At 39.5% G+C, this 22,739-nt stretch overlaps 1 protein-coding gene across 1 annotated transcript in view; it reads left to right on the top strand.

Moving 5' to 3' along the window:
• Nucleotides 1–9,807: 9,807 nt before the first annotated feature.
• Nucleotides 9,808–22,739, top strand: part of LOC130911306 (monocarboxylate transporter 1-like) — a 29,341-nt gene continuing 16,409 nt past the window's right edge. The window contains exons 1-2 of the mRNA XM_057829179.1: nt 9,808–9,971; nt 22,351–22,609. Of these exons, the coding sequence (XP_057685162.1) occupies nt 22,393–22,609 (217 nt within the window). The 5' untranslated portion in view covers nt 9,808–9,971; nt 22,351–22,392. The remainder of the gene's footprint in view (nt 9,972–22,350; nt 22,610–22,739) is intronic.

The raw sequence follows: 22,739 nt of genomic DNA, 5'->3' as shown, positions 1-22,739 counted from the left end.
TGCCAAAGTCGGCCATTTTTTCAGCAAAACACCCAATTCACAAAATGACTAATAAGTCCCTCATACAACGTTCAATCTATTTCATGTCTGGCATGTATTTGAGCTATCCCAGCCTGAACAGGACTGCAATGAAATGTTACCTATTAGACCTGCCGCCCCCTGCTGGGGACAGGAAGGGAAAAAAATCAATTGACCTCAAACCTGTTTCAGGGAAGCTTTAAGACATGTGTTCTGGTAAAAAATTGCCTGAAGAAAAGCCTGATGAAAAATTCTGAGGTTTGGTTGAAGCAGAGGGGTCCAACAGGAAAGTCCAAATGACCATCGCCATTTCGCCTCGCCACAAATTCTGAACAGTCATAATTTGGCTGACATACAACATATCTGTGCCAAACTTCCCGTGCTTGGTGAGAGTCATACCCTTAAGGGTCCTGTAGGGGTCATTTGCATCAACCCTACACCACCTATTGGCAACAGAAAGTCTCTTATTTTACTTATACATGTCCGGTTCTTTTCAGGTTGGTCATTGTAGTTTCAAGACCTTTTGGAAGACTACAATTGTCCCATGTCCACGCGTCTCTGTCTCTTGCCGTGACGACCCTTTGCACACCATTAAAAGGAAGTAGATTTTTTCAGGGACTTAGTCAGCATATAGTTCCACAAAATTTGGCACACTTAGTAGAATTGGCCCAATTTGAAGATTCATTTTGGTTTTAAATATGGGCGGGGCTGCACAGCTCTGTAGCGCCTCCTTTTTTTGTAGGACTCTGCTCAACAGGGCCTTTTTCACCTAGGTGTGTGAATGTATTTCTATCCCCAAAAAAGAGGCGAGTTCCGAGCAAGTTAGGTTCTCAGCAGATGATGAAAGGGAGACAATCTGCCACCACCCTGACCTGCGTGCCGTCCGAGTTGAGCCAAAGTGCGAGAGCCAGTTCAGTCCTGTTTGCAGGCCTAGTTTTATTTTATTATTGTTTAATTTGTCATTCGTTTATTTCAGGCATGACTCTCCTTGTCAAGACAGCAAATATTAAAACTCATAGCAAAAAAAGCAGCAAAACAAATTAAGCAATATTGCAACATCAACGACACGCCTGAAAAGGAGCAGGAAGAAGAAAATGTATTTAATCCCACCCCTATTCTCATCTAATTGAGAACAAAAAAATCTTGCTACTTCCTTCCAAAATGTAGGCAACTAAAAATTCAGTTCAAACAATTTAGTACATAGATATACATTTTGTAACCAATTTTGTCCGTTGTGATTAAGTTACCACAGGCAACACACAAACCAAAAACAATTTCATACCAACATGGTCAATGAAAGTAAAACCATATCAACAATGGTAAAGGCCACATACACAGGAAACAACAATTATAACTAACAGCAATAACTACACCAACAATGGTAAGACGACAAATACCAGCAATGGTAAGAAACAAACAGCACACATTACAAGACAGATTATTGATGTAATTAAGACTTTATATCAGTATACTGTGACCAGACCATAAATTTGTGTAACCGTTTAAAACTGTAGATAGTTCGGCATTGCTTGTGTTGCATTTTTTAGGTTATTTCAAAGTTTTATCCAACACACGGACACACAAAAACTTTTACAAGTTGTTTGAATTTTTGGTATTGTGAAGTCTCCATTTCCCCTTAAGTTGTGAGTTCTCTCTTTAATTCTAAAAAGGTTTTGCAAATTAATTGGTAATGATTTTTTGAACGCTTTATAGAGGATTGCTGATGTATTATAATTCACATGATCATTAAATTTTAGCAGCTTTAAGTGTAATAAACAAATTGTGTGTATGCTCCAGAAACACGACATTATGGATGATCCGCGCAGCACGTTTCTGTAAGGTGACTAAAGGATTTATTGTGCTTATACTGTAGGTGTTGGTGGTGGTGTAGGTGTTTCGCCAGACTTCAACACAATATGAGAAGTATGGGAGAACCAAAGAGCTGTATAAAGTGCGAAGTGCATTCTCGTCAAGATATTGTTTAACTTTATTTATAATTGAGAGACTCTTGGAAATTTTTATTTTTATATGTCTGATGTGGTGGTTCCATATTGGTTTACTGTCAGCTGTAACACCCAAAAATGTATTCACATATACGTTTTCAATTTGGATCTCATCAATATTACTGTTCATGCAAATCAAGATCAGTTTTAAAGCTACCAAACATCATTGCTTTGGGTTTACTTAAATTTAATGAGAATTTATTTATATCCATCCATTTTTAAATTGTAATTAGCTCCTTGTTCACGGTCTTAACAATTCTTTGTAATTATTACTACTATAGAATACATTGGTGTCAACTGTAAAAATAGTAAATTTTAGAGATTGAGATACACTAAGAATATAATTTATATATAGATTAAATCAGACATGTCCAAAGTCCGGCCCGGGGGCCAAATGCGGCCCTTGGTCAAATTTCATCCGGCCCCCAGCCTCTGTCATAAAATCAATGTCTGGCCCGCACACAGACTCAATAAATTGGTCAGCAGTACTGCTACCAGCATATGAAGTAGCTTACACACTAAATGCTGCTCCTCCTTTACCCACTAAAAGGCAGCAGCACTCTAAGCAACATTACCCCGTGTGACCCTTTACTTCCAATTTTCTAAAATGGCGAGAATCAACAACAAAAAAGTTGACTGCGACGGCCGACGCCTGAAGGTTAGGTGGATATTGGACTATTTCTTTACTAAAATACGCAACAACTGTGTCTGCCTCATTTGCAAAGGGACAGTCGCTGTTTTTAAAGATTTCAATGTGAGGCGATATTACCAAACAAGACACGCTGATATTTACAAGAAGATTACAGAGAAGATACGTAGCGAAAAATTCAAGCAACTTGAAGCTAGTTTAATTTTACAGCAGCAGTATTTCACAAGAGCCCGAGAGTCGAAAAAGAACGTCACAAAGGCTAGTTGCGAAATTGTGGAAATTATTTGAAAAAATAATAATATTGCAAATGTGACACACGGAATGGCTTGCTAAAATTTGCTTAAATATATTGTTCTACGTAAAGGACGTTAGCCAAGGTCGGCCCCCCACATTTTTATCGTACCAAATCTGGCCCCCTTTGCAAAAAGTTTGGACAACCCTGGATTAAATAGTTCTGGTTCAAACACAGACCCCTGAGAAACACAAGCAAAACCAAGTTGTTTTGATGTATACTGTCCCATTTTGACATACTGAAACCTTCTGCTTAAATAACCCTTTAACCAATCCACTGAAACCCAACAAATTCGTGAGTTACCGTAATTTTTGGACTATAAGGCGCACCTGACTATATGCCGCTAGCCACCAAATTTGACACGAAAACGGCATTTGTTCATATACTGGACTGTCTCAGGAAATTAGAATACACAATATTCTAATTTTCTGAGACAGTCCTGTATATTGTTCTATGTAAAGGACGTCAGCCAAGGTCGGCCCCCCACATTTTTACCACGCCAAATCTGGTCCCCTTTGCAAAAAGTTTGGACACCCCTGCTTTAAATGGTGGATTAATGTACAGGACTGTCTCAGAAAATTAGAATATTGTGTATTCTAATTTTCTGAGACAGTCCAGTATAAGCTGCACTGGACTATAAGCCGCAGCTGTCCTTACTGTATTATAAGCAGGGGTGCACATAAGTGGTCCGCATGCGCGCATGCGTACCGGACGTAGACAAACGCGCTGGCCCTCAACGACTTCAATACGCTTTTGCGTACCGATGGCTGACCACCGTATTTGCGGCGGACACGAGAAAATAACTTCTCAAAATGTCAAAGAGGCAGGCCACACTGAGTAATTACTTCCGTGTTCCCCCACCCCCGTCAAAAGACAGACAGACGACAGAGACGTCACCGGAGCTACCGAAAAAAAGGACTTTTGCTGAAAAGTAGGAGGTACCATGGCTAGAAGCAAATGATGCTCGCACGGAAATGCGGTACAAAATGTGCTGTGAGAATCCCAATGTCGCCGATAAGAGCAGCGCATTTTATGTAGGGTCAAAGAATTTCAGCCATCCAAACTTTGAAAAGCACGAAAAAAAACAGAGAGCATGTGGCAATTAAGCAAACTATCGATGTCAAACAGGACCCCGCTCGCCCTATGGACAAGTGGCGGAATAAAGGTAATGAACAGCGACATGCACTGACAAATGTGTTTTTGCTCGCATTTTACAAAGCTAAACATGCACGTTCAATAAGGTCTTATGAGGAGGACATCCCACTTTTAAAAAGGCTTGAAGTTAATGTGGGAGCCGCCTTATGCCCTTTATTTTGAATTGGTGCTTTTTATTTCTTTACATTTCAAAGTAATGGCAATTTTGTTGTGCCAGTTGATGTTAATCAAGCATTAATTGTTAATATAATTAATTAAAGTTAATTGGCTCTAAGTAAAGCTTGTCATAAATTTATCGCATCAGGTGGGTTGGCTCTCAAGCTCAATGAGGACCAAGTCACATCTCCAGGTCCTCCTCTGAGAACCTGGGCAAAAAAATTACGTGCACCCCTGATTATAAGATATTTACACCAAAAGATATTAACCGGTAACACTTTATTTGACAGTGGCATCATAAGACTATCATAACACCAAATTAACCACTATGAATTATTGCTTCAAGAAGCTTCATTTGGCCATCACTGCTCCCTTGGGGGAGACAGTCAACCTCAGCTTCCACCTGCTGTCAACACTTTTGTCATCCAACATGCCTCCTCGCATGCATCGCAGCGCTACAGATGTAAATAACAATAAAAATTTATGTTCTGTGCTAATTATTTCTTCAGTTACTGTTCCAGTTGTTTCATTAATTGCTAGTTAGGGTATTTAGCAACTTTATTTGACAGTGGTGCCATAAGACTTTCATGACACCATCATAATTATGACATGATCCTGCCATGAGCATTAATGAAAACTTATGACAGATGTCATTTTGTGTCATCCAGCAAATTATCTTACTTCTGAATGGATGTAAAAGATCCGAGCTGGACATAAATGGAGTTAGTGACATTATTTGCCAGATGACGCTTTTAATGACATCTGTCAAAAGCACTAATTTTGATTCAGTCTTATGGCAATACTATGACGCTGCTGTCAAATAAAGTGTGGCCTATTAACCCAAATAAATCAACAAATAAACCGCACTCGACTATAAGCCGCAGGATTCCAAATGAGGGAAATAAGTAGCGGCTTAGATTCTGACAGTTACGGTAGTTATTTTGGTTTGTCATTCAGGCTACTTTTACTTTTTTGGCAATTGGAAATATGTACTCTTTTGTTTTTTGTTTTTGCCTGGCAGCTTGGAGGGAGATTCCGGTAAGATGGATGGTGGCTGCATGTCAAACTCACACAGAGGCATGCTTTATGGTGTTTGTAGGGTCAAACTTCAACTGCAGCCTTCCTATTACAGCTTTCTCCAGATATTCTGACCTCTAACAATATTCCCAAAACATGCACACTTCCTTTAATTGATCTCTAATTGTCATTAAGTGTGAATAGCAGAGTTGGGTTGTCTATTTCTGTCACTTGCGACACACAAAAGATAACGAGAAGGAGTCATCAATAGTTCAGTATAACATAGTAGACGGTAAGCTCTCATGTTGCACTGTGTTGCTTTAACTTGGTCAAGTGTGTGTGGAATCGAAAGCTCCAGCCATCCTAAACAGAATTCTTATGACGGATTGTTTTTCCGACTTTGAGACCAAGTTGGGCTCATGTCCGAATCCAAACCAAACCAAATGTGTTTCTCATTAAAAGCTGTAGCTTCCCACTTTTACGTTTTACTTTCACACTCTTTGTTTTTGTAATCTGGGGGGACAAAGCAGCAAAACAACATGTGAATTTTCCGCTGTTCTGTTTGTTGTCTCAGGGAGGCCCGTGGGCACACTCTATCAACAGAAGAGCAACGGGCTCAACGGTGTGCCCGTTGGAGGTCATGGGAGCAAATAAACACTGAGGTGTTCACAGTTGATGCATTTGAGTGGAGAGGCAATGATATCATCAGTGGGATGACACGGCGGCTCAGAAGGGATGAAATGGTGTTTGCAAGAAATTGAACATTTGCCTTTTAAGACAATTTATTTTTTAATCATCAATAGTTTCACTTTTTTAAATCCAAAGGGATTTTGTTACAACACATTAATAAACTTAATTTTCGTTTAGAAAACTACTAACACGTTTTTCAAACAAATTTCACAGAATTTTTTTTTTTTTTTTTTTTTTTACCTTTATAGGGCACTCATTTAACTGGGAGGGGCGAATGAATGATTGATCATTTGCCCCTCCCGGTTAAAATGGATTGGATGTCTAGCGCTGTCAATGGCACTGAAACATGCACATTTACAGCTAGTCTTCTATAGGGTGCAGCTTGATCATCCGGAATGGAACTCAGAGTAGAACCGCTGCTCCTCCGCATAGAGAGGAGCTAGATGAGGTGGCTTGGGCATCTGATTAGGATGGCTCCCGAACGGCCCCCTGGTGAGGTGTTCTGGGCACTTCCCACCGGGAGGGGGCCACGGGCCGACTCAGGACACGCTGGGGAGACATAGTCGGGATCCTCCCGGAAGAGCTAGATGAAATGGCTGGGGAGAGGGAAGTCTGGGCTTCCCTGCTGAAGCTGCTGCCTCCACGACCCGACCTCGGATAAACGGAAGAAAATGAATATTTATCACCATAAAAAAATATATATATATAACAATTCAATACTGATGAATGATAACAAAAAAATCCATATACAGTCCCTGACAAGTCTTGTCATTTATCCATTTTGTAGAAACTATTTCTGACAACCTGAGTTTTATTTATTCAATTTGTTTCAGAAATGTGTCATATGAAAGCTAAGACCTTGGACCAAAATACATGCTTGACTTGTTAGAGTCCTATGAGACATCTAGACCCCTAAGGTTGTCTGGAACCGGTCTTCTGCATGTTCCAAGAACAAGAACCAAGCAGGGTGAGGCAGCATTTAGTTATTATGCTCCTCACCTCTGGAACAAGTTACCCGAACGTCTGAAGTATGCTCAAACTGTTAGCTCTTTTAAATCAGGGCTAAAAACGCTTTTGTTTAGCACTGCATATCTATAACTGTCTATATATTTCAATCTACCTGCTTTCTATTCCTCGTTTTTATCTCCATTGCTGATTTCAATTATTATTATTAGTAGTAGTTTTTGTATTATTTTTATTTTAATTATTTATTTTTATTCTGTGATTAAATGCGATCTTTTGTCTTCGTTTCTACGTTGTGTTGATTTAAATGTGATTTTTATGATCTTCATGTGATGTAAAGCACTTTGAATTGCCTTGTGTTGAATTGTGCTGTATAAATAAATTTGCCTTGCCTTGCCTTGCCTTGCCTAGTGTTGTGAGATCCAAATGTAATATTTTGTATGACCATGGGCTTCGCCAAGGATTCATGCAATTTATTGATGAAGTCATCAGGAACATCAAAGAAAGCAGTCTTGCATGCCTCCCAGAGTTCATCAACATTCTTGGGTTTCGTCTTCCAGGCTTCCTCTTTCATCCTACCCCAGACATGAACATCATTGAGCATGTCAGACATGAACATCAATGAGCATGTGTTAGGCGACAAAACTTTTGTCTTGCCAAAATTTGACCTTTATGTCTTCATTAAATGATAATTCTTTTTTCAGTGAAACAAATATATTTTTGTACATTCAACATCATTTGGGAGGGTCTTAGCTTTCATATGAGCCATTTCTGAAACCGATTAAATAATTAAAAGTCAGGTTATTAGCAATTGTTTCGACAAAATGGATAAGCGACGAGACTTTTGTCAGGGACTGTATATTCATTCCTAATATTTCCGTTTTTTTTTTAGATGACCAAAATTAGTAATTTGCCCCATAAAGGGTTAAAGGTCTTAGGTGAAGAAAAAAGAAAAGAAAAAAAAAAAGTTGTTTCCATCCTACCTGCTTGAGTGTCCACCATGGAGTCGACATGCGTCATCCGTTCGGCCCCCCGCCTCTGAAACGCACTGCCACTGAACAGAGGCGTAGCAAGGGTTCCTGGGGGCCTCAGGCAACAAGCAACATGGGGCCCTTCTGAGTCACGTGACACACATACATACTCGTGCAGTATAACGAAAACAAAGGTGGGGGGGGTGCGAGTGCGCACTGCGTGCATGTGCGGTCATCTTGGCCAAAAAAGTGGTGAAAACTAAGCACTTTACACTGACTCATATGGATGTACTTACATTCGTTCATGGACGCACACATTTTAACAGGTGGCCGTCCTCTGCTTAAAATGCGCACCTTAGGCCTATTCTCGCTCCCAGAATACGCAGCGCTTGTGACGTTGGACAATAACAGGACTGGTTGCTATGGGAACGTACGCATACCAAAGGAACCTTGGAGTATTAATCGTTTAGGATTATTTTAGATGCATATATGTTATATTTTTCTTATATAGTATTCGACGAGGAATACGATAGACCCATTAATAGACTTTCTGGGAAAAATCACCATTTCTTTAAGTAGTCACATGAATAATGTGGTGGCCTGATAAAATCAACGTAAAACAACTCGGCAAGGACTTCCCAGAGAGTACTTGGTGAGTCACTCTTTAAACAATCATGTGGTTTAATAGCTGATTGGACTTTCTTAAACATGTATAATCTACGTGACATGTTAGGATTAGTGCTGATTGGGATCGATAACAGAATCGTTAGATAATCTGCCAAATGATTCCATGGTACTGAAACACTCCCTACACTTGTCACTGCGTTAGTGCAGTAAAGCTGCGTGTGTTAAACCTGTTGGCCCTCTGGGGCCCCCTGCTGGCTGGGGGCCTTAGGCAATTGCCTGGTTTGCCTAATGGGACGTGACGCCTCTGCCACTGGACATTCAGCACTAGGACTTTCAAATCACGCCTTAAAACACACCTCTTCAGACAAGCACGTTCACAGACTGACTTACCATTAAACTGAATAATCAATTTTTCTTTGTTTTATGCTGCAGTTTTGTTTTTTGGGTGACCTTGAGTGTATTGAAGATAAAATAAATAAAATGATTTATTTATTTATTTTAATTACATAATTTACCCACTTGCTTTATAAAGGGTTAGAAGTCTTAAATGTCTACTTTTGAAAAGCTGTTCACTGGGGTGACCACTACCTCTGAAAAGGCTGAGCCTTTTTTTTTTTTTTTTTTACGGCAAAAACCCTCCCCAACATCTAACATAGCCTTTCACAGTACAGTCAGTGGGTTACACCTTTGAGGTCATGAGTCCAAATCGTCATAAACTGACTTCCTGGCAACCAACCACGGGCGTACCTCGCTTTCACGTTCTAGAATCAATCATGTCTTAATTACACTCCTGCATGCGTGAACAAGTTGTAATGTGTTTAGCTTGTTAAATATTTGACTTTGGCACATTCGTGTCTGCCTCCTTATGAAATAAATCCGGTGTAGAACGAGAAAGACGAGTTTCATTTGATCGGAATGGGAACCAGAAGAGCGCAGCTGTGTGAACACACGTCAAAATATGAAAAAATAAATATTTTTTATTATGTCATCCATCCATCCTTTACGGAAGTCTGTTTTGGGGTTTGCCATGCACCTTTGTTTCTTGTGTAATGGGTCAAAGTTGATCTTACGACTTGCTTTTGAATTTTATTTCAGTAATTTATTCTCATACAAAATATATATATATGGGTCTGGGTTGGGCAGCTCAGGTAGTTAAACGCCGGCCAAAGGGACACTTCAAATCATCGCTGATGTAATTTGCCTGGCTTGCGTGAGATTCCGTCAGTGTCGGAGAGGACAGCTTTTATGCGCATGCGCAGAGTCCGTTTGTGCCGTCGTCATCCTCCAGTCCACATCCATCCACTTACTATTCAGTCGACACGTAAACCACGAAGCCAGCCAGTCCCCCTCTCTTTCCTCCGAGCCAACCTACCTGCGTGTCGAGCGCCGAAGCGAGACCGCTGGACAGCAGCAGAGGCCCCGCGAGCGAGGTGCGTCCTTTTTCCTGATTTAATCACGCGGGCCAAGTCTCATCCGTGGCGTGGCTTCCAATCAAACTAATTCGGTGTTCGGATAGCTGCATGGGCTCGAGGTTAGTCCCTGCTTCGGTGGTGGCGTGATGGACCCTGATACTCGGGAGAGCTCTCGCCCCCCGCCCCCCACTGTCACATTCCCCTGGGCGCATCTGGACAGCCGGCCGGCGTGTGGTCTGCTCGCCGTGGGGTCGGCCCCTAGCCAGGCAACAGTACACCAACCTCCAATTAGCCAGACACGACTGGAGCTTTTTTGAGTCTAAATTGAATTAGTATACTTGCTTGTTGCTTTTGAACTCATGGCCTGCCATTGACAACGATAGACGTCTAATTAATTTAAACTGGGAGGCCCGGCTATGAGTGCTCTTTGTCCAGTACATTTACTGCGCTAAACGGTGAATGATTGCTTCTACCCCTGCCGGTGTTGTGCCGAAAAATAGACGCCCCGCGTGAAATGTCCCCCCTGACGGGAACTCTTATTTATAACGCTTTATTGAGGTGAAAACATCAAATGTGTTCATGGACGCATTACAGTAATGGATTTACGACTGCAAAATCAGTTTTAAATAAATAAATTACACAAAATACTAGTACTGTATTTTAGTAACAAATCGTGGACTGGGCCACATAACCATCTTTGAACAGAAATGTATTAGTCTACAGGTTTTCACGACCATATCTCAATGACAATCACACAGGTATGACGTTTATTAGTTCAAGCAGAGTAAAATAATACATATTCACCGTACAAGAAAATCGTCTCCATGTCCATTGATTGGATAAAAAAAAAAAAAAAGCTGTTTGTACGAGTGAAATGTGGGCGCTCAATAATAAAATAAATAAATAAATAAATAAATCATATAAAATAAACGCTCAATAAAGCGTTATAAATAAGCGTTCCCGTCAGGGGGGACATTTCACGCGGTGCGGCTATTTTTTGGCACAACACCGGGCAAAATGTATGGACATTAGAGGTGTAACGGTACACAAAAATCTCGGTTCGGTACGTACCTCGGTTTTGAGGTCACGGTTTGATTAATTTTCAGTACAGTAAGAAAACAAAATGCAAAATATAAATGTGCTAGTTGTTTATTACACACCTTTATGCTTTCAACAATAGGAACATTAGCCTATACAAAGCTAGAATTCTGATCAAAAAGTAGCGAGTATTTAAAGATAATCCAACAACAATTTGCCTTTCAGACCCCGCGTATTGGTCAGCTTTCTTTCTAAAACAAAGAGGAAAAAAGAAGTCCTGTGCTAAAGAGAAAAGCAATCCCAATGACAAAGATTTATGTATTTTACCAATGAAATGCCTCAATGAATCATTTAATTTTCTTATGAACGGTTTTCAAAAGCTGTATTGGTGGATTTTCTCAAGTTAAAGCGCCACACAGAAATTAATAAATTTAATTGTGTAAGCAGGATCTGTATTATTCTTATGATTTAATTACAGGTGTTTTAGCTCATTTCAATTTATTTTTTTTTAATGGGCTGTTATTTATTTCATTATTTGTTTATATTTTACAAATGTGATGTAGTATTCATTTATATTGTATATTTTATGTTGTATAACTTTTGTTCCTATGTGAATATTAGTTCCTACTTGTTTTGTTGTAGTAGGAGGGTTTTGTATTGAACACGGGGCCGTGTTGGTTATTATTATAGCAGAGAAGACAGCAGTAAATCAACAAAGACAAGTCAACTGTGCATCGATCTACCACTCAAGAGATCTGATGGACTCAAAAAGTGGGTTACGATTGCATATTAGTTTGAAAATCGACCGGATCCACCGTATTTTTACATGAGTGACTTCTGGCCCTCCCGATACTAGCTACCGGTAGTAGTATTGACGCAGGAGGGTCGCGTCTCGCGTCAAATAATAAACTCTGCCGTTCTTTTCGCGTGCGTCGTGTTGCGCCGCTTCTGGGATGCGTCTAACATGCGGCCGCACTGCGACTGGTGTGCATTGGCTGATTGACTTTAACGCCTGCGTTTCACTGCGTTTTCGTGGCGGCCACGTTGTCGCGCCGTTGACGTTTCTGGGTTATATACTGTCCTACCGTGTTGGTCCTCATTATAGTAGAGAAGACGGAGTAAATATAATATAGAAAGAAACCGTAACCCGATCGACTCACAGCCACGAAAAGTAAGGGTTACATTACGTCAGAAACTCGTTCGGTACGCCTCCGTTCCGAACCGAGCACCACGTACCCTTAATGGACATCTAGCATTGTCAATGGCAGCCAGTGAGTTAAATGAGCATTAAAATCATTGTACTGAATACTGTACACTGGAGCACTAAGATATTTGTATACTTGTAGCCCAGCATTGACACTATTATTATTTTAGTGTTGACATTATTGAATGCAACCTTTGCTTCAGTCCTTGGGAATAATCTACACAAAATCATCAAATGGAGTCACTTATTAGGAAATTTGCTCTTCAAACAAAAAAACCCTTTCTTTTCAGCTTGGCATGCTCATCAGCCCTCCCACATGTGGGAGCTTGCAAAGTTTCATGTACTAAAAAAATGCAAATAGGAGTGACATTTTTGTTGTTGTAACTTTTGAGACCCCATTCACTACTTGTGAAAGTACATACTGCAGTACATCAATTATTGAGAACATAGACATGAAATGTGAATGGCCATACCCTTTGCGATTTACTCTGACAATGATCGACCTAAAAAAAAATGGACTTGGACCTTGAGTAGCAGTATGGGAGCTTCCGACCGCAAAACCAAAAGAAATGTGTGTTTGCGTTGAAGTGGACAGATAGCTTGCTGACCTTTCGTGTGAGTGCCATGCGACCGTGTTGGGATCAATGTGCTTGCCAGGGTTGCGCAACTGGACACAATGAGCTCATGAAGTCGCTTGCAGACAAGAGCGTAGGGTTGGTCTCAATGTTGATGGGGACAATATAACCTTAATCATAACCTGCATGTGCACATTTTGCTGGGGACGGGACATTAATAAAACTAAACCGATTGGGTGAATGGCAGTCAGGGCTACATTTCTCTCCAATGAGAACCTAATTAGGCTTGATGATTGATGCAAAATAAATCTGTAATGACCCATAATAACTTTCACACTGCAAATTTACAGTATAACGTCTTAATCTGTCAATTTTTCCTGAATCTAGTCGAATAATTTTCATGTTGTTTTGAGTTTTAAAGGCTAGGTAACCTATTAATGCGTCAGATTCTTCCACTTACTTTTATTAAATATTACCATTTGTTCTTATTAAGCCTATAAATCTAAAAGTCGGTCATTTTTCACTTAAGTCAAGAAAAAATGCTTTCAAATAATGTTTTGAACAATATTTATTCTTGAATTAAGAGCATTTCTTTTTCTTATTTTTCTTTAACCTGTCCTGTTCAGCTGCTTGTCACAGAGAATGGAGATCTGAGTGTCCGATTGGTCTAAATAGTTTTAATATATCACATGGGAGTATGACATACTCCCATTGTGGCCATTTAACGTACCTCGTTTATTAGGAGAAAGCAGCGAACATGAGGGGAACAGAAGAAAAGAAGGAGAGAAAGCGAAAGCACAAACAACAACAAATACATTGAACGCTAATACTAACTGGCATTCACTCATTGTTTGACTTTCATACATTTTAAGATGAAGTGCATTTCAATCATCTCGTCACTGACTCATTGCTTTCCTGCTAGTGTATAGTAAATCATGAGTCGTGGCTATAGAAAGGTCGATTTATATTAAGAAAACTTTCTCTCCTGATAAAAACTGAGTTGTGTTGATTTACAGTGCCTTGCAAAAGTATTCGGCCCCCTTGAACCTTGCAACCTTTCGTCACATTTCAGGCTTCAAACATAAAGATATAAAATTTTAATTTTTTGTCAAGAATCAACAACAAGTGGGACACAATCGTGAAGTGGAACAAAATTTATTGGATAATTTAAACTTTTTTAACAAATAAAAAACTGAAAAGTGGGGCGTGCAATACTATTCGGCCCCCTTGCGTTAATACTTTGTAGCGCCACCTTTTGCTCCAATTACAGCTGCAAGTCGCTTGGGGTATGTTTCTATCAGTTTTGCACATCGAGAGACTGACATTCTTGCCCGTTCTTCCTTGCAAAACAGCTCGAGCTCAGTGAGGTTGGATGGAGAGTGTTTGTGAACAGCAGTCTTCAGCTCTTTCCACAGATTCTCGATTGGATTCAGGTCTGGACTTTGACTTGGCCATTCTAACACCTGGATATGTTTATTTTTTAACCATTCCATTGTAGATTTGGCTTTATGTTTTGGATCATTGTCCTGTTGGAAGATAAATCTCCGTCCCAGTCTCAGGTCTTGTGCAGATACCAACAGGTTTTCTTCCAGAATGTTCCTGTATTTGGCTGCATCCATCTTCCCGTCAATTTTAACCATCTTCCCTGTCCCTGCTGAAGAAAAGCAGGCCCAAACCATGATGCTGCCACCGCCATGTTTGACAGTGGGGATGGTGTGTTCAGGGTGATGAGCTGTGTTGTTTTTACGCCAAACATATCGTTTTGCATTGTGGCCAAAAAGTTCAATTTTGGTTTCATCTGACCAGAGCACCTTCTTCCACATGTTTGGTTTGTCTCCCAGGTGGCTTGTGGCAAACTTTAAACGAGACTTTTTATGGATATCTTTGAGAAATGGCTTTCTTCTTGCCACTCTTCCATAAAGGCCAGATTTGTGCAGTGTACGACTGATTGTTGTCCTATGGACAGACTCTCCCACCTCAGCTGTAGATCTCTGCAGTTCATCCAGAGTGATCATGGGCCTCTTGGCTGCATCTCTGATCAGTTTTCTCCTTGAATTGCCTTGTGTTGAATTGTGCTATATAAATAAATTTGCCTTGCCTTGCCTTGTTTGAGAAGAAAGTTTGGAAGGACGGCCGGGTCTTGGTAGATTTGCAGTGGTCTGATGCTCCTTCCATTTCAATATGATGACTTGCACAGTGCTCCTTGAGATGTTTAAAGCTTGGGAAATCTTTTTGTATCCAAATCCGGCTTTAAACTTCTCCACAACAGTATCTCGGACCTGCCTGGTGTGTTCCTTGGTTTTCATAATGCTCTCTGCACTTTAAACAGAACCCTGAGACTATCACAGAGCAGGTGCATTTATACGGAGACTTGATTACACACATTTGGATTCTATTCATCATCATCGGTCATTTAGGACAACATTGGATCATTCAGAGATCCTCACTGAACTTCTGGAGTGAGTTTGCTGCACTGAAAGTAAAGGGGCCGAATAATATTGCACGCCCCTTTTCAGTTTTTTATTTGTTAAAAAAGTTTAAATTATCCAATAAATGTTGTTCCACTTCACGATTGTGTCCCACTTGTTGTTGATTCTTGACAAAAAAATTAAATTTCATATCTTTATGTTTGAAGCCTGAAATGTGGCGAAAGGTTGCAAGATTCATGGGGGCCGAATACTTTTGCAAGGCACTGTATGTGGCTCTGTGGCAACCCCCCTTATTCCTATTATAAGCTAAAATGGGGAACATTATAAGGCCACTCTAATGCTAATTGGGCATGAGGAGCAAGGTCGTAGGTTTGGTCTCAACATCGGTAGGGACGATATAACAGCATACCCTGCATATACACATTTTGCTGGGGACGGGGCATTAATAAGACCAAAAAGATTGGGTGAATGTGGGTCAGGGCTACATTTCTCACAAATATGAACCTAATTCATTTTTTAATTAAATTAAATCTGTGTTGACTTATACTTTCTCGTGTACTGGTTCAAGTGATAAACGGTTCGTTTCCAACCTGCTACACCTGCTGCAACCTGCAACATGCTCTAGATTTCTCTCCTTCTAAACCAGGCTGTTAACAGGAAGAAAAGCATTAGCATGTGTTTTTTTTTTTTTTTTTACTGTCAACACTTTCCTGTAAAACACAGACTGCACACATTTTTGTGGTTTTATAGTTTCTGGTAGAGCTCAATGCATTTCTCACAGTTTAATTAACGTTAACAGTAGAAAACACATACAGGAGGACACTTCTCTCTAAGCAGCTTCCCCCGAGTTTGGCAGGTTCACACAGTTTAATGTAATGCTAACTCTGATGGAGGTTGGACTTTCAGTAGCAAAATTGGTGGTGTGTTTCACACCTCCACAACATCCGTTTACATTACTTAAAGTGGTTGCAACTGGCCGAAACAAGACTTCTGAAATTGCCTCCTCTTCGAAGGGGGCAGCATGTTGTCGGTATGTTGTATATCTGTGTTGGGGGGGTGACTGTGTGTGCGTGTGGAAGGGTAAAATCATCAGCCAATCAAACATGCGTGTGAGGGGGAAAAAATTGACCAGCCTATTCAGCAAGTGAAAGGGGGTAAATGTAAGTCTGAACATAATGAAAATAATTGACTTAATAATGGTAGGGTCAATTCTGTTCTTACAACATATCAATCTAGAGACAATCTAAATGACTTAATGCAAATAAGGTTGCTTAAAGGTTTGTGGGGACAATTTAAGCATCCTTAAAAGTTGGTAGTGTTATGTGTATGTGTAGTGTCCTCTATGAACTACAAACCCAATGTCGTTCACGTGTGTTGTATTTCTGGTTGAAATTGGATATGAATGGCTAGAACAGGTTGAGTTTGAAATTAACCCTCAAAATAAAGCGCATTATTGTTGGTCTGCCGAATGAAAGCAGGTCAGCTGATTGCCTGCCGCTTCTGTTCGCACTAGTAGTTTTGTTCGTGGCCATTTTTGTTGGGTAAAGCCTCACTCAGGTAGTATTTCTCAACCGATCTACGAATATGGGAACATCAAGGGTTTCAAAGGTTAACTTCTTCATAACGCCACCGGGACTCTGTCAAGTCATTTCCTATACCAAACTGTGAGTGCTGCTTTTATTGAGCTTCCTGTTAGTTGAGTTTATTTGCAACTTCCGTCCTTGAGTTGGTTCTTTACTAGTTGCAGAAACTGAACTGCTTTTGGCCTGCAAAGGCTGCATTTCTGAACCCAGTTTTCAAATATGTGATTCAACAATAAGTTCTTTCATGGAGGAACCAGAACATGAATCATGCAGAGTTCAGCATTACTACCCGCTGACGCAACGAATTAGAGCATTCGAAAATGAAATAAGAAGAGCCCCTCTCCCACCAAAAATGTCCCTTTCCAAATGCAAAAAAGCTTCTTTGCCTCCTCTCGGGTTTCTCAAGATGAGCCTTTTTGCTTTAAAGTCTCAGACCATTGGTTCCTTTTTTTACTATGTAATTTTTAAACAAATCACTAATGCACAATTCTTAAAACCTCACCATGTGGAAGTAATCTATGTTGAAAAAAAAAACCAACCATAGGGCTTTGACTCTTTCGGTGGCATTGACGAGGATAGATGGTCAATCATGTGGCTTCCAATCATCCTGCAGTCATCATCATTCAAGTTAGTGTATCACAAGTAAACATCCAATCTATTTTAACTGGGAGCGTAGCAGCGCTTACAGTCCTCCAACTTGAGATGGATTGGAGGTCTAGTGCCATCAGTGATACCAAATGAGTAATTCATGGCGCACTTGATTACAATATTACAATCATCCGGTTAGATTTGACTGCATTTAAACTTTTTTTTTTCCTTTTTTTTTTTTTTTAATGCTGTATGGTTACATTGCATTTACACGAATGTGCAAATCAGGATTGCGTCTGGATTTAAATCAGTTCAGATTTGGTTTAGAATTAAAATTGTAGACATCCAATCATGTTCATTTAAATGAGTGCACTTGCATTAAATCTCCTTGCTTAGTCAGAATTTTGCTTCAATGTTTGCCCGACTACAGTATCTTCCCAGAACCTCCAGCATTCCGATGTTCACTTTTTCAGTCACAAGCTCACATTGAGTGTTTTTTGTTCAGGCAAAATGAAACTGACACTCTACAATGGAAAAATGTGTAAAGAACTGGAAGAAACACCCCTTTGGCATGGCCAAAATCAATATGCCCCATGTCTTGCCACCATGCATAGCAATGTGTTGCATTTTGGGGTTGTGCTGTGTTTGGCGAATAGGGAGCATGGATGCAATTGTGCGTGCATTCATGCATCTGGCAACGTTCCTGGTGTGGTCGTCACATTCCTCTAAAGAACAGGAAGCGCGGCCTGCGCTTGCACGCTGACTAAATAAATTACTATTCAGGCTGAGTGGCTATCTTATGAGTCGAGCTTTATTGACACAATTCACAGTGTTTACAAAAGCATGTGTGTATGCACGAGGGCATTAGATTGGGGAGTTTCTAATCGGTCACAACGTGTGTGTTATTATTGTGTGTGTTGTTCCTATCTTCCTGACACGGACACGAGTGCTGAATTTGCACCAACACCATGTGGTTCAAGTGACATCGTTCTCCTTTTGTTTTTGCATCCGATTTACCTGAATTTGAGAATCTGCCAATCCAGAGTCCTGTGCTTCCCAAGTCCTAAGTTTTTTCAATTAAAGTTCTAAACATGTTAATGTCCCGCTATGATGCCTTCATAATGTGAATTATTTTTCAACAACAATAACAGAAAAATGCTTGTCTTTATTAAATGCTACATTGAGTGAGTCCACTCACGCTTTGACGCTCACCCTGCAGAGAACACCCCATGAATCAGAAAAACATAAATATATTTTTTCCAATTAAAAACCCGACCCTTTTCACCCGATTCAGATTCTCTGAAAAATGGCGCGATTGGCCTTATTTTCGATCATGTCATCGGATCGGGACATCCCTACTGTTTTATTAAGTTAGTGTAGTGTAGTGTAGTTCCCTGTCTGACTGTATTTGTTCCCTTTTCTTTTTGGGTTCTTTAACTGCCCTCTATAATACAACAAATATATACACTTACAGTAATTTTAGTGCTGAACTTCAAAACAGATTGGAAATGAATACCACTTTTAGTTTTGAAATTGCTAAAATTGAGCTTTTGAATGGAAAAAAATGCAGCATATGCAGAGGTGGGTAGAGTAGCCAAAAAATGTTACTCGAGTAAGAGTAGTGTTACTTCTAAATAATATTACTCAAGTAAAAGTAAAAGTAGCCATCCACAAATTTACTCAAGTACAAATAAAAAGTATTTGTTGAAAATAATACTCAAGTAATGTATAACATTGTAACTGCTTGCAATGTTATTTAAAAAAAAAAAAAAAAGTTATATATTTTTTAATATTATCTGTATGAACTGTTGTTGTTATTATACTATAACCTATTACATGACCATATTAGGCCAAAAAAGATGTCACAAAAATCATTGAATTCAACCAGAACAACACTATGATTCACCCGTCCAAAGAACATGAGCGCCGTCTAGAAGGAAAAAAAAAAATTGTTACTTCTAATTGGTATAATGGGGTCATGAGGTGATTGTTGCGACGTCTCATCGGTGAAACTGGAGAAGGCCTATGTTGACATCTCTGGCAAAAATAAAATCAATATGAAGAATAAAAATGAAAAATGTAACGAATCTAGTGTAGCCCAAAGTAGTGGAGTAAGAGTAGTGTTTCTTACAAATCTACTCAAGTAAAAGTAAAAAGTATTGCGTGGTAAAACTACTCTAAGAGGTACATTTTTCTCAAAAAGTTACATTTACCTGTGTAACTCATTACTACCCACCTCTGAGCATCTGGACACTGGAGGCCCTTTAAAGGCTTTATTGCTGTATGATTTATGGCTCTCAGCTAATGATTCTTGAAGTTTGTGCTGGACAAACCTCCAAAGTAGAATTGATCTGTGATGGCTCGTGTTTATTGTTTTAGGTTTGTTTATCCTCTCAAAAAGTGATAGCTGACAGTCCAGCTTGGTTGTGTTGTTTTGCAGACGACCCTCTCTTCAGGTCAAACCTTGATTTTCCAAGTCTTTGGCGTGGCCTAGAAGATAGTGACACGTCAACCATATCAGCCTGGACAGTATCTCATAGAATGGTGCTAAATAGCCGGATGTTATCTTAGTTGGGGAAGGGAAGAGAAGTGCTTCGAGCTGCCAAGTTAACTTGCCATTGTAATTGGAGACAGTTGAGCTAAGGTGTGGGAAACAATCAAATTAATGAATAGGTGAAGTTGTTGTTGCAGGTATGGGCTAGTTCTATAAGTGGTCTCTGCAGCAAGGCCTCCAGTATGATTTGTGGGGGGCAATTTTTATGTTGGTTCCTCTTCCTAACGTGAGCCACTCATGTTTTGAAAAAAATATTTTTATAGGGCTTGTTATTACATCTTAAAAGCTTAATTTCAGCTAAAAGAATATAAAAGGCCTCATCAGACTGTTTGGCCAATATCAACTATTTTTTAATCGGTAATAATCTGCATATTTTGCACATTAAATATTAAGACAAAGATAATGACAAACATAAAAAGAGACAATCATTTTATAACACATCTTTATTCTTGTGTTAAGGAGCATAAATAAATTCCTCATTTTTTACTATTTAAATTATTTGGACAATTCACTGTTTTCAAAATTTTGTTTTTATTAAAAAAAAAAAACTATATATTGGTCAAAACTAGGGATGTCCCCGATGCGATCTCTTGATCAGAAATCGAGCCAAATGCGACATTTTTTCAGATGATCTGAATCGCGCAAAAAAGATCAGGTTTTTAAAAAAAAAATTTTAAGAGTTAAAAATTAATTGATTAAATTACTATTTTTTTAAATTAAAAATTAAGCGCTAAAAAGTAACAAAATAATCCCGAAATACAATGGCATTGCCAAAAAATATATATATTTGACGTTTCATACTGCACAACACTCCCCGAAATAGCGGAAGAGGAAGTACTGTTGTCAACAGTACCGTACTGTAACATGTTTGGAACTTTTGTTCAAATAAGAAAAATAGGGACTATGTATCTGCAGATTTTCAAAATCAGGTGACTGACTCGGGTGCAAAAATATGCGAACGGTACATTCCTATTCAAAACTGAGAGTAGACTACCACTAACTTTTAGTGTAAGACGTTCTGCCAACTTTGTGGTGGTGTAATGATTGTTCAATTCTGGTTGTTGACAACTTGTTGTGGACTAAATACCCTAAGGAGAGCACCAGCATGCTTGTTAATGAATAACAACGAGAGGCTAAACATGAGTGTTTTCCAAATCTAACAAAAAAGCGCAGTGTTGCTTTGCATGTCAAGTATGAAGTACTTGAGTCCACAGATGGCTGCAGGTGGATTTCGGATAATCATTCAAATCTTGACATGTGTTTGGAATAGGGTTGTCAAAACCATCATAAGTATCGAAGTATTGCTACTGATATGTTGTAACCGAAAACAAAAAGTCAAGTGTCTATACTCAGCCCACCAAGTTGCTGCTGTGCCTTCCCCCCTCACCATGAAGATCCGTGCTCTTCATATGTTTCGTGACAAAAAAGGAACTATTGTGTTAAAAAAAACAATTCTTGGCTAACATTTGAGTGTGTTGTATAGACGTGCCTCTAAATAATGTTCTATTTGGTGACATTTGTTTTATTCATTTGTTTTTGCACTACAACACGTCACCAGAAATATGACATTTGTCATGATGGAAATTTGATTTTGCTCTTCTCTTGATAGTATTGGTAATGGTGGCTATTTTTGCATTTTCGTTGTTAATAAAAAGTATGTACTACGATATGAATGTACTGTATTTAAGTAAATGCATGAATAAGTGAATGTTCCGTTAACAGCACAGATGCAGAAGTTCCAAGTTCACTCAATGTCATTGCAAAAGATTTCAAGTGTCCATTGTATATTTGACCTAAAACCATTTTTCATACCCTTCCACAGAGATTTTTTTCCCCCGCTCATTTGGTTAAATTTGACCAAAATGATTGGTGTCACTCATACTGTAGCTCACTCACGTCAACGCAACAGCACCCAAATATTATGTTCCATCTGTAGTTTGATATTAATTGAACCTCAAACAGATTTATAGAGCCATGGGCATTTGTTAAATTGAAACACTTTTTTAAAATGTATTTATTAATTTTTAAAAATAATGTAAAACTACCACCGAGTCTGTGTTTAGGTTGATTTCTTCTGAAGACATTTTCAAGTCCAGAACTAGTTCCAGGTACCTGGAGTGTCAATGTTCGAACATGACGATGAATTATTGACGAGACATCTTAATCCATTTAGCAGCTGTCAAAAAAATAGTTGACGTGTTTCAAGTTCCATGATTTGAAATTCTGCTTGATGTTAACGACATAACATAAATACATTTAACATGTTCTGTAGTCTCAAAATAGAGATGGTTCCCTCCTTGCTGAACCACTTCTTGTCCTCCCTCTTCCATGTGTTTATCTAATCAGAAGGTACCTGGCACCGGGAAGCCTCTGCATTTACTGTCTACATTCCATGTTGAGTGAAACTTTGCTTTGCTTTTTCACAGGTTTTTCCACCTGGAAGATCATCTCTGTCTCCCTGAGCAGACATGCCTCCGCCAGTGGGGGGCCCCGTGGGGTACACCCCTCCTGAGGGGGGCTGGGGCTGGGCCGTGGTCCTGGGGGCCTTCATCTCCATCGGCTTCTCCTACGCCTTCCCCAAATCCATAACGGTGTTCTTCAAAGACATTGAGGTGATATTTGACGCCACGCCTAGCCAAGTGTCCTGGATCTCCTCCATCATGTTGGCCGTCATGTACGCGGGAGGTAAGACGCGTTCAGACAAGCATTCAAACATAAGCTGACACAGATTTATTTTTCATGTTAAATTAGTGATTCTCAAGTGCTATTAAAATTGAAATTAGTCCTAGTGGTACGTGGAAAAAATGAGTGATTA

Source organism: Corythoichthys intestinalis, chromosome 2 (genome assembly GCF_030265065.1).
Source record: "Corythoichthys intestinalis isolate RoL2023-P3 chromosome 2, ASM3026506v1, whole genome shotgun sequence".
NCBI lineage: Eukaryota > Metazoa > Chordata > Actinopteri > Syngnathiformes > Syngnathidae > Corythoichthys > Corythoichthys intestinalis.
Note: the sequence above shows the minus strand (reverse complement) of the source record. Positions and strands in the feature narration are given on the sequence as shown.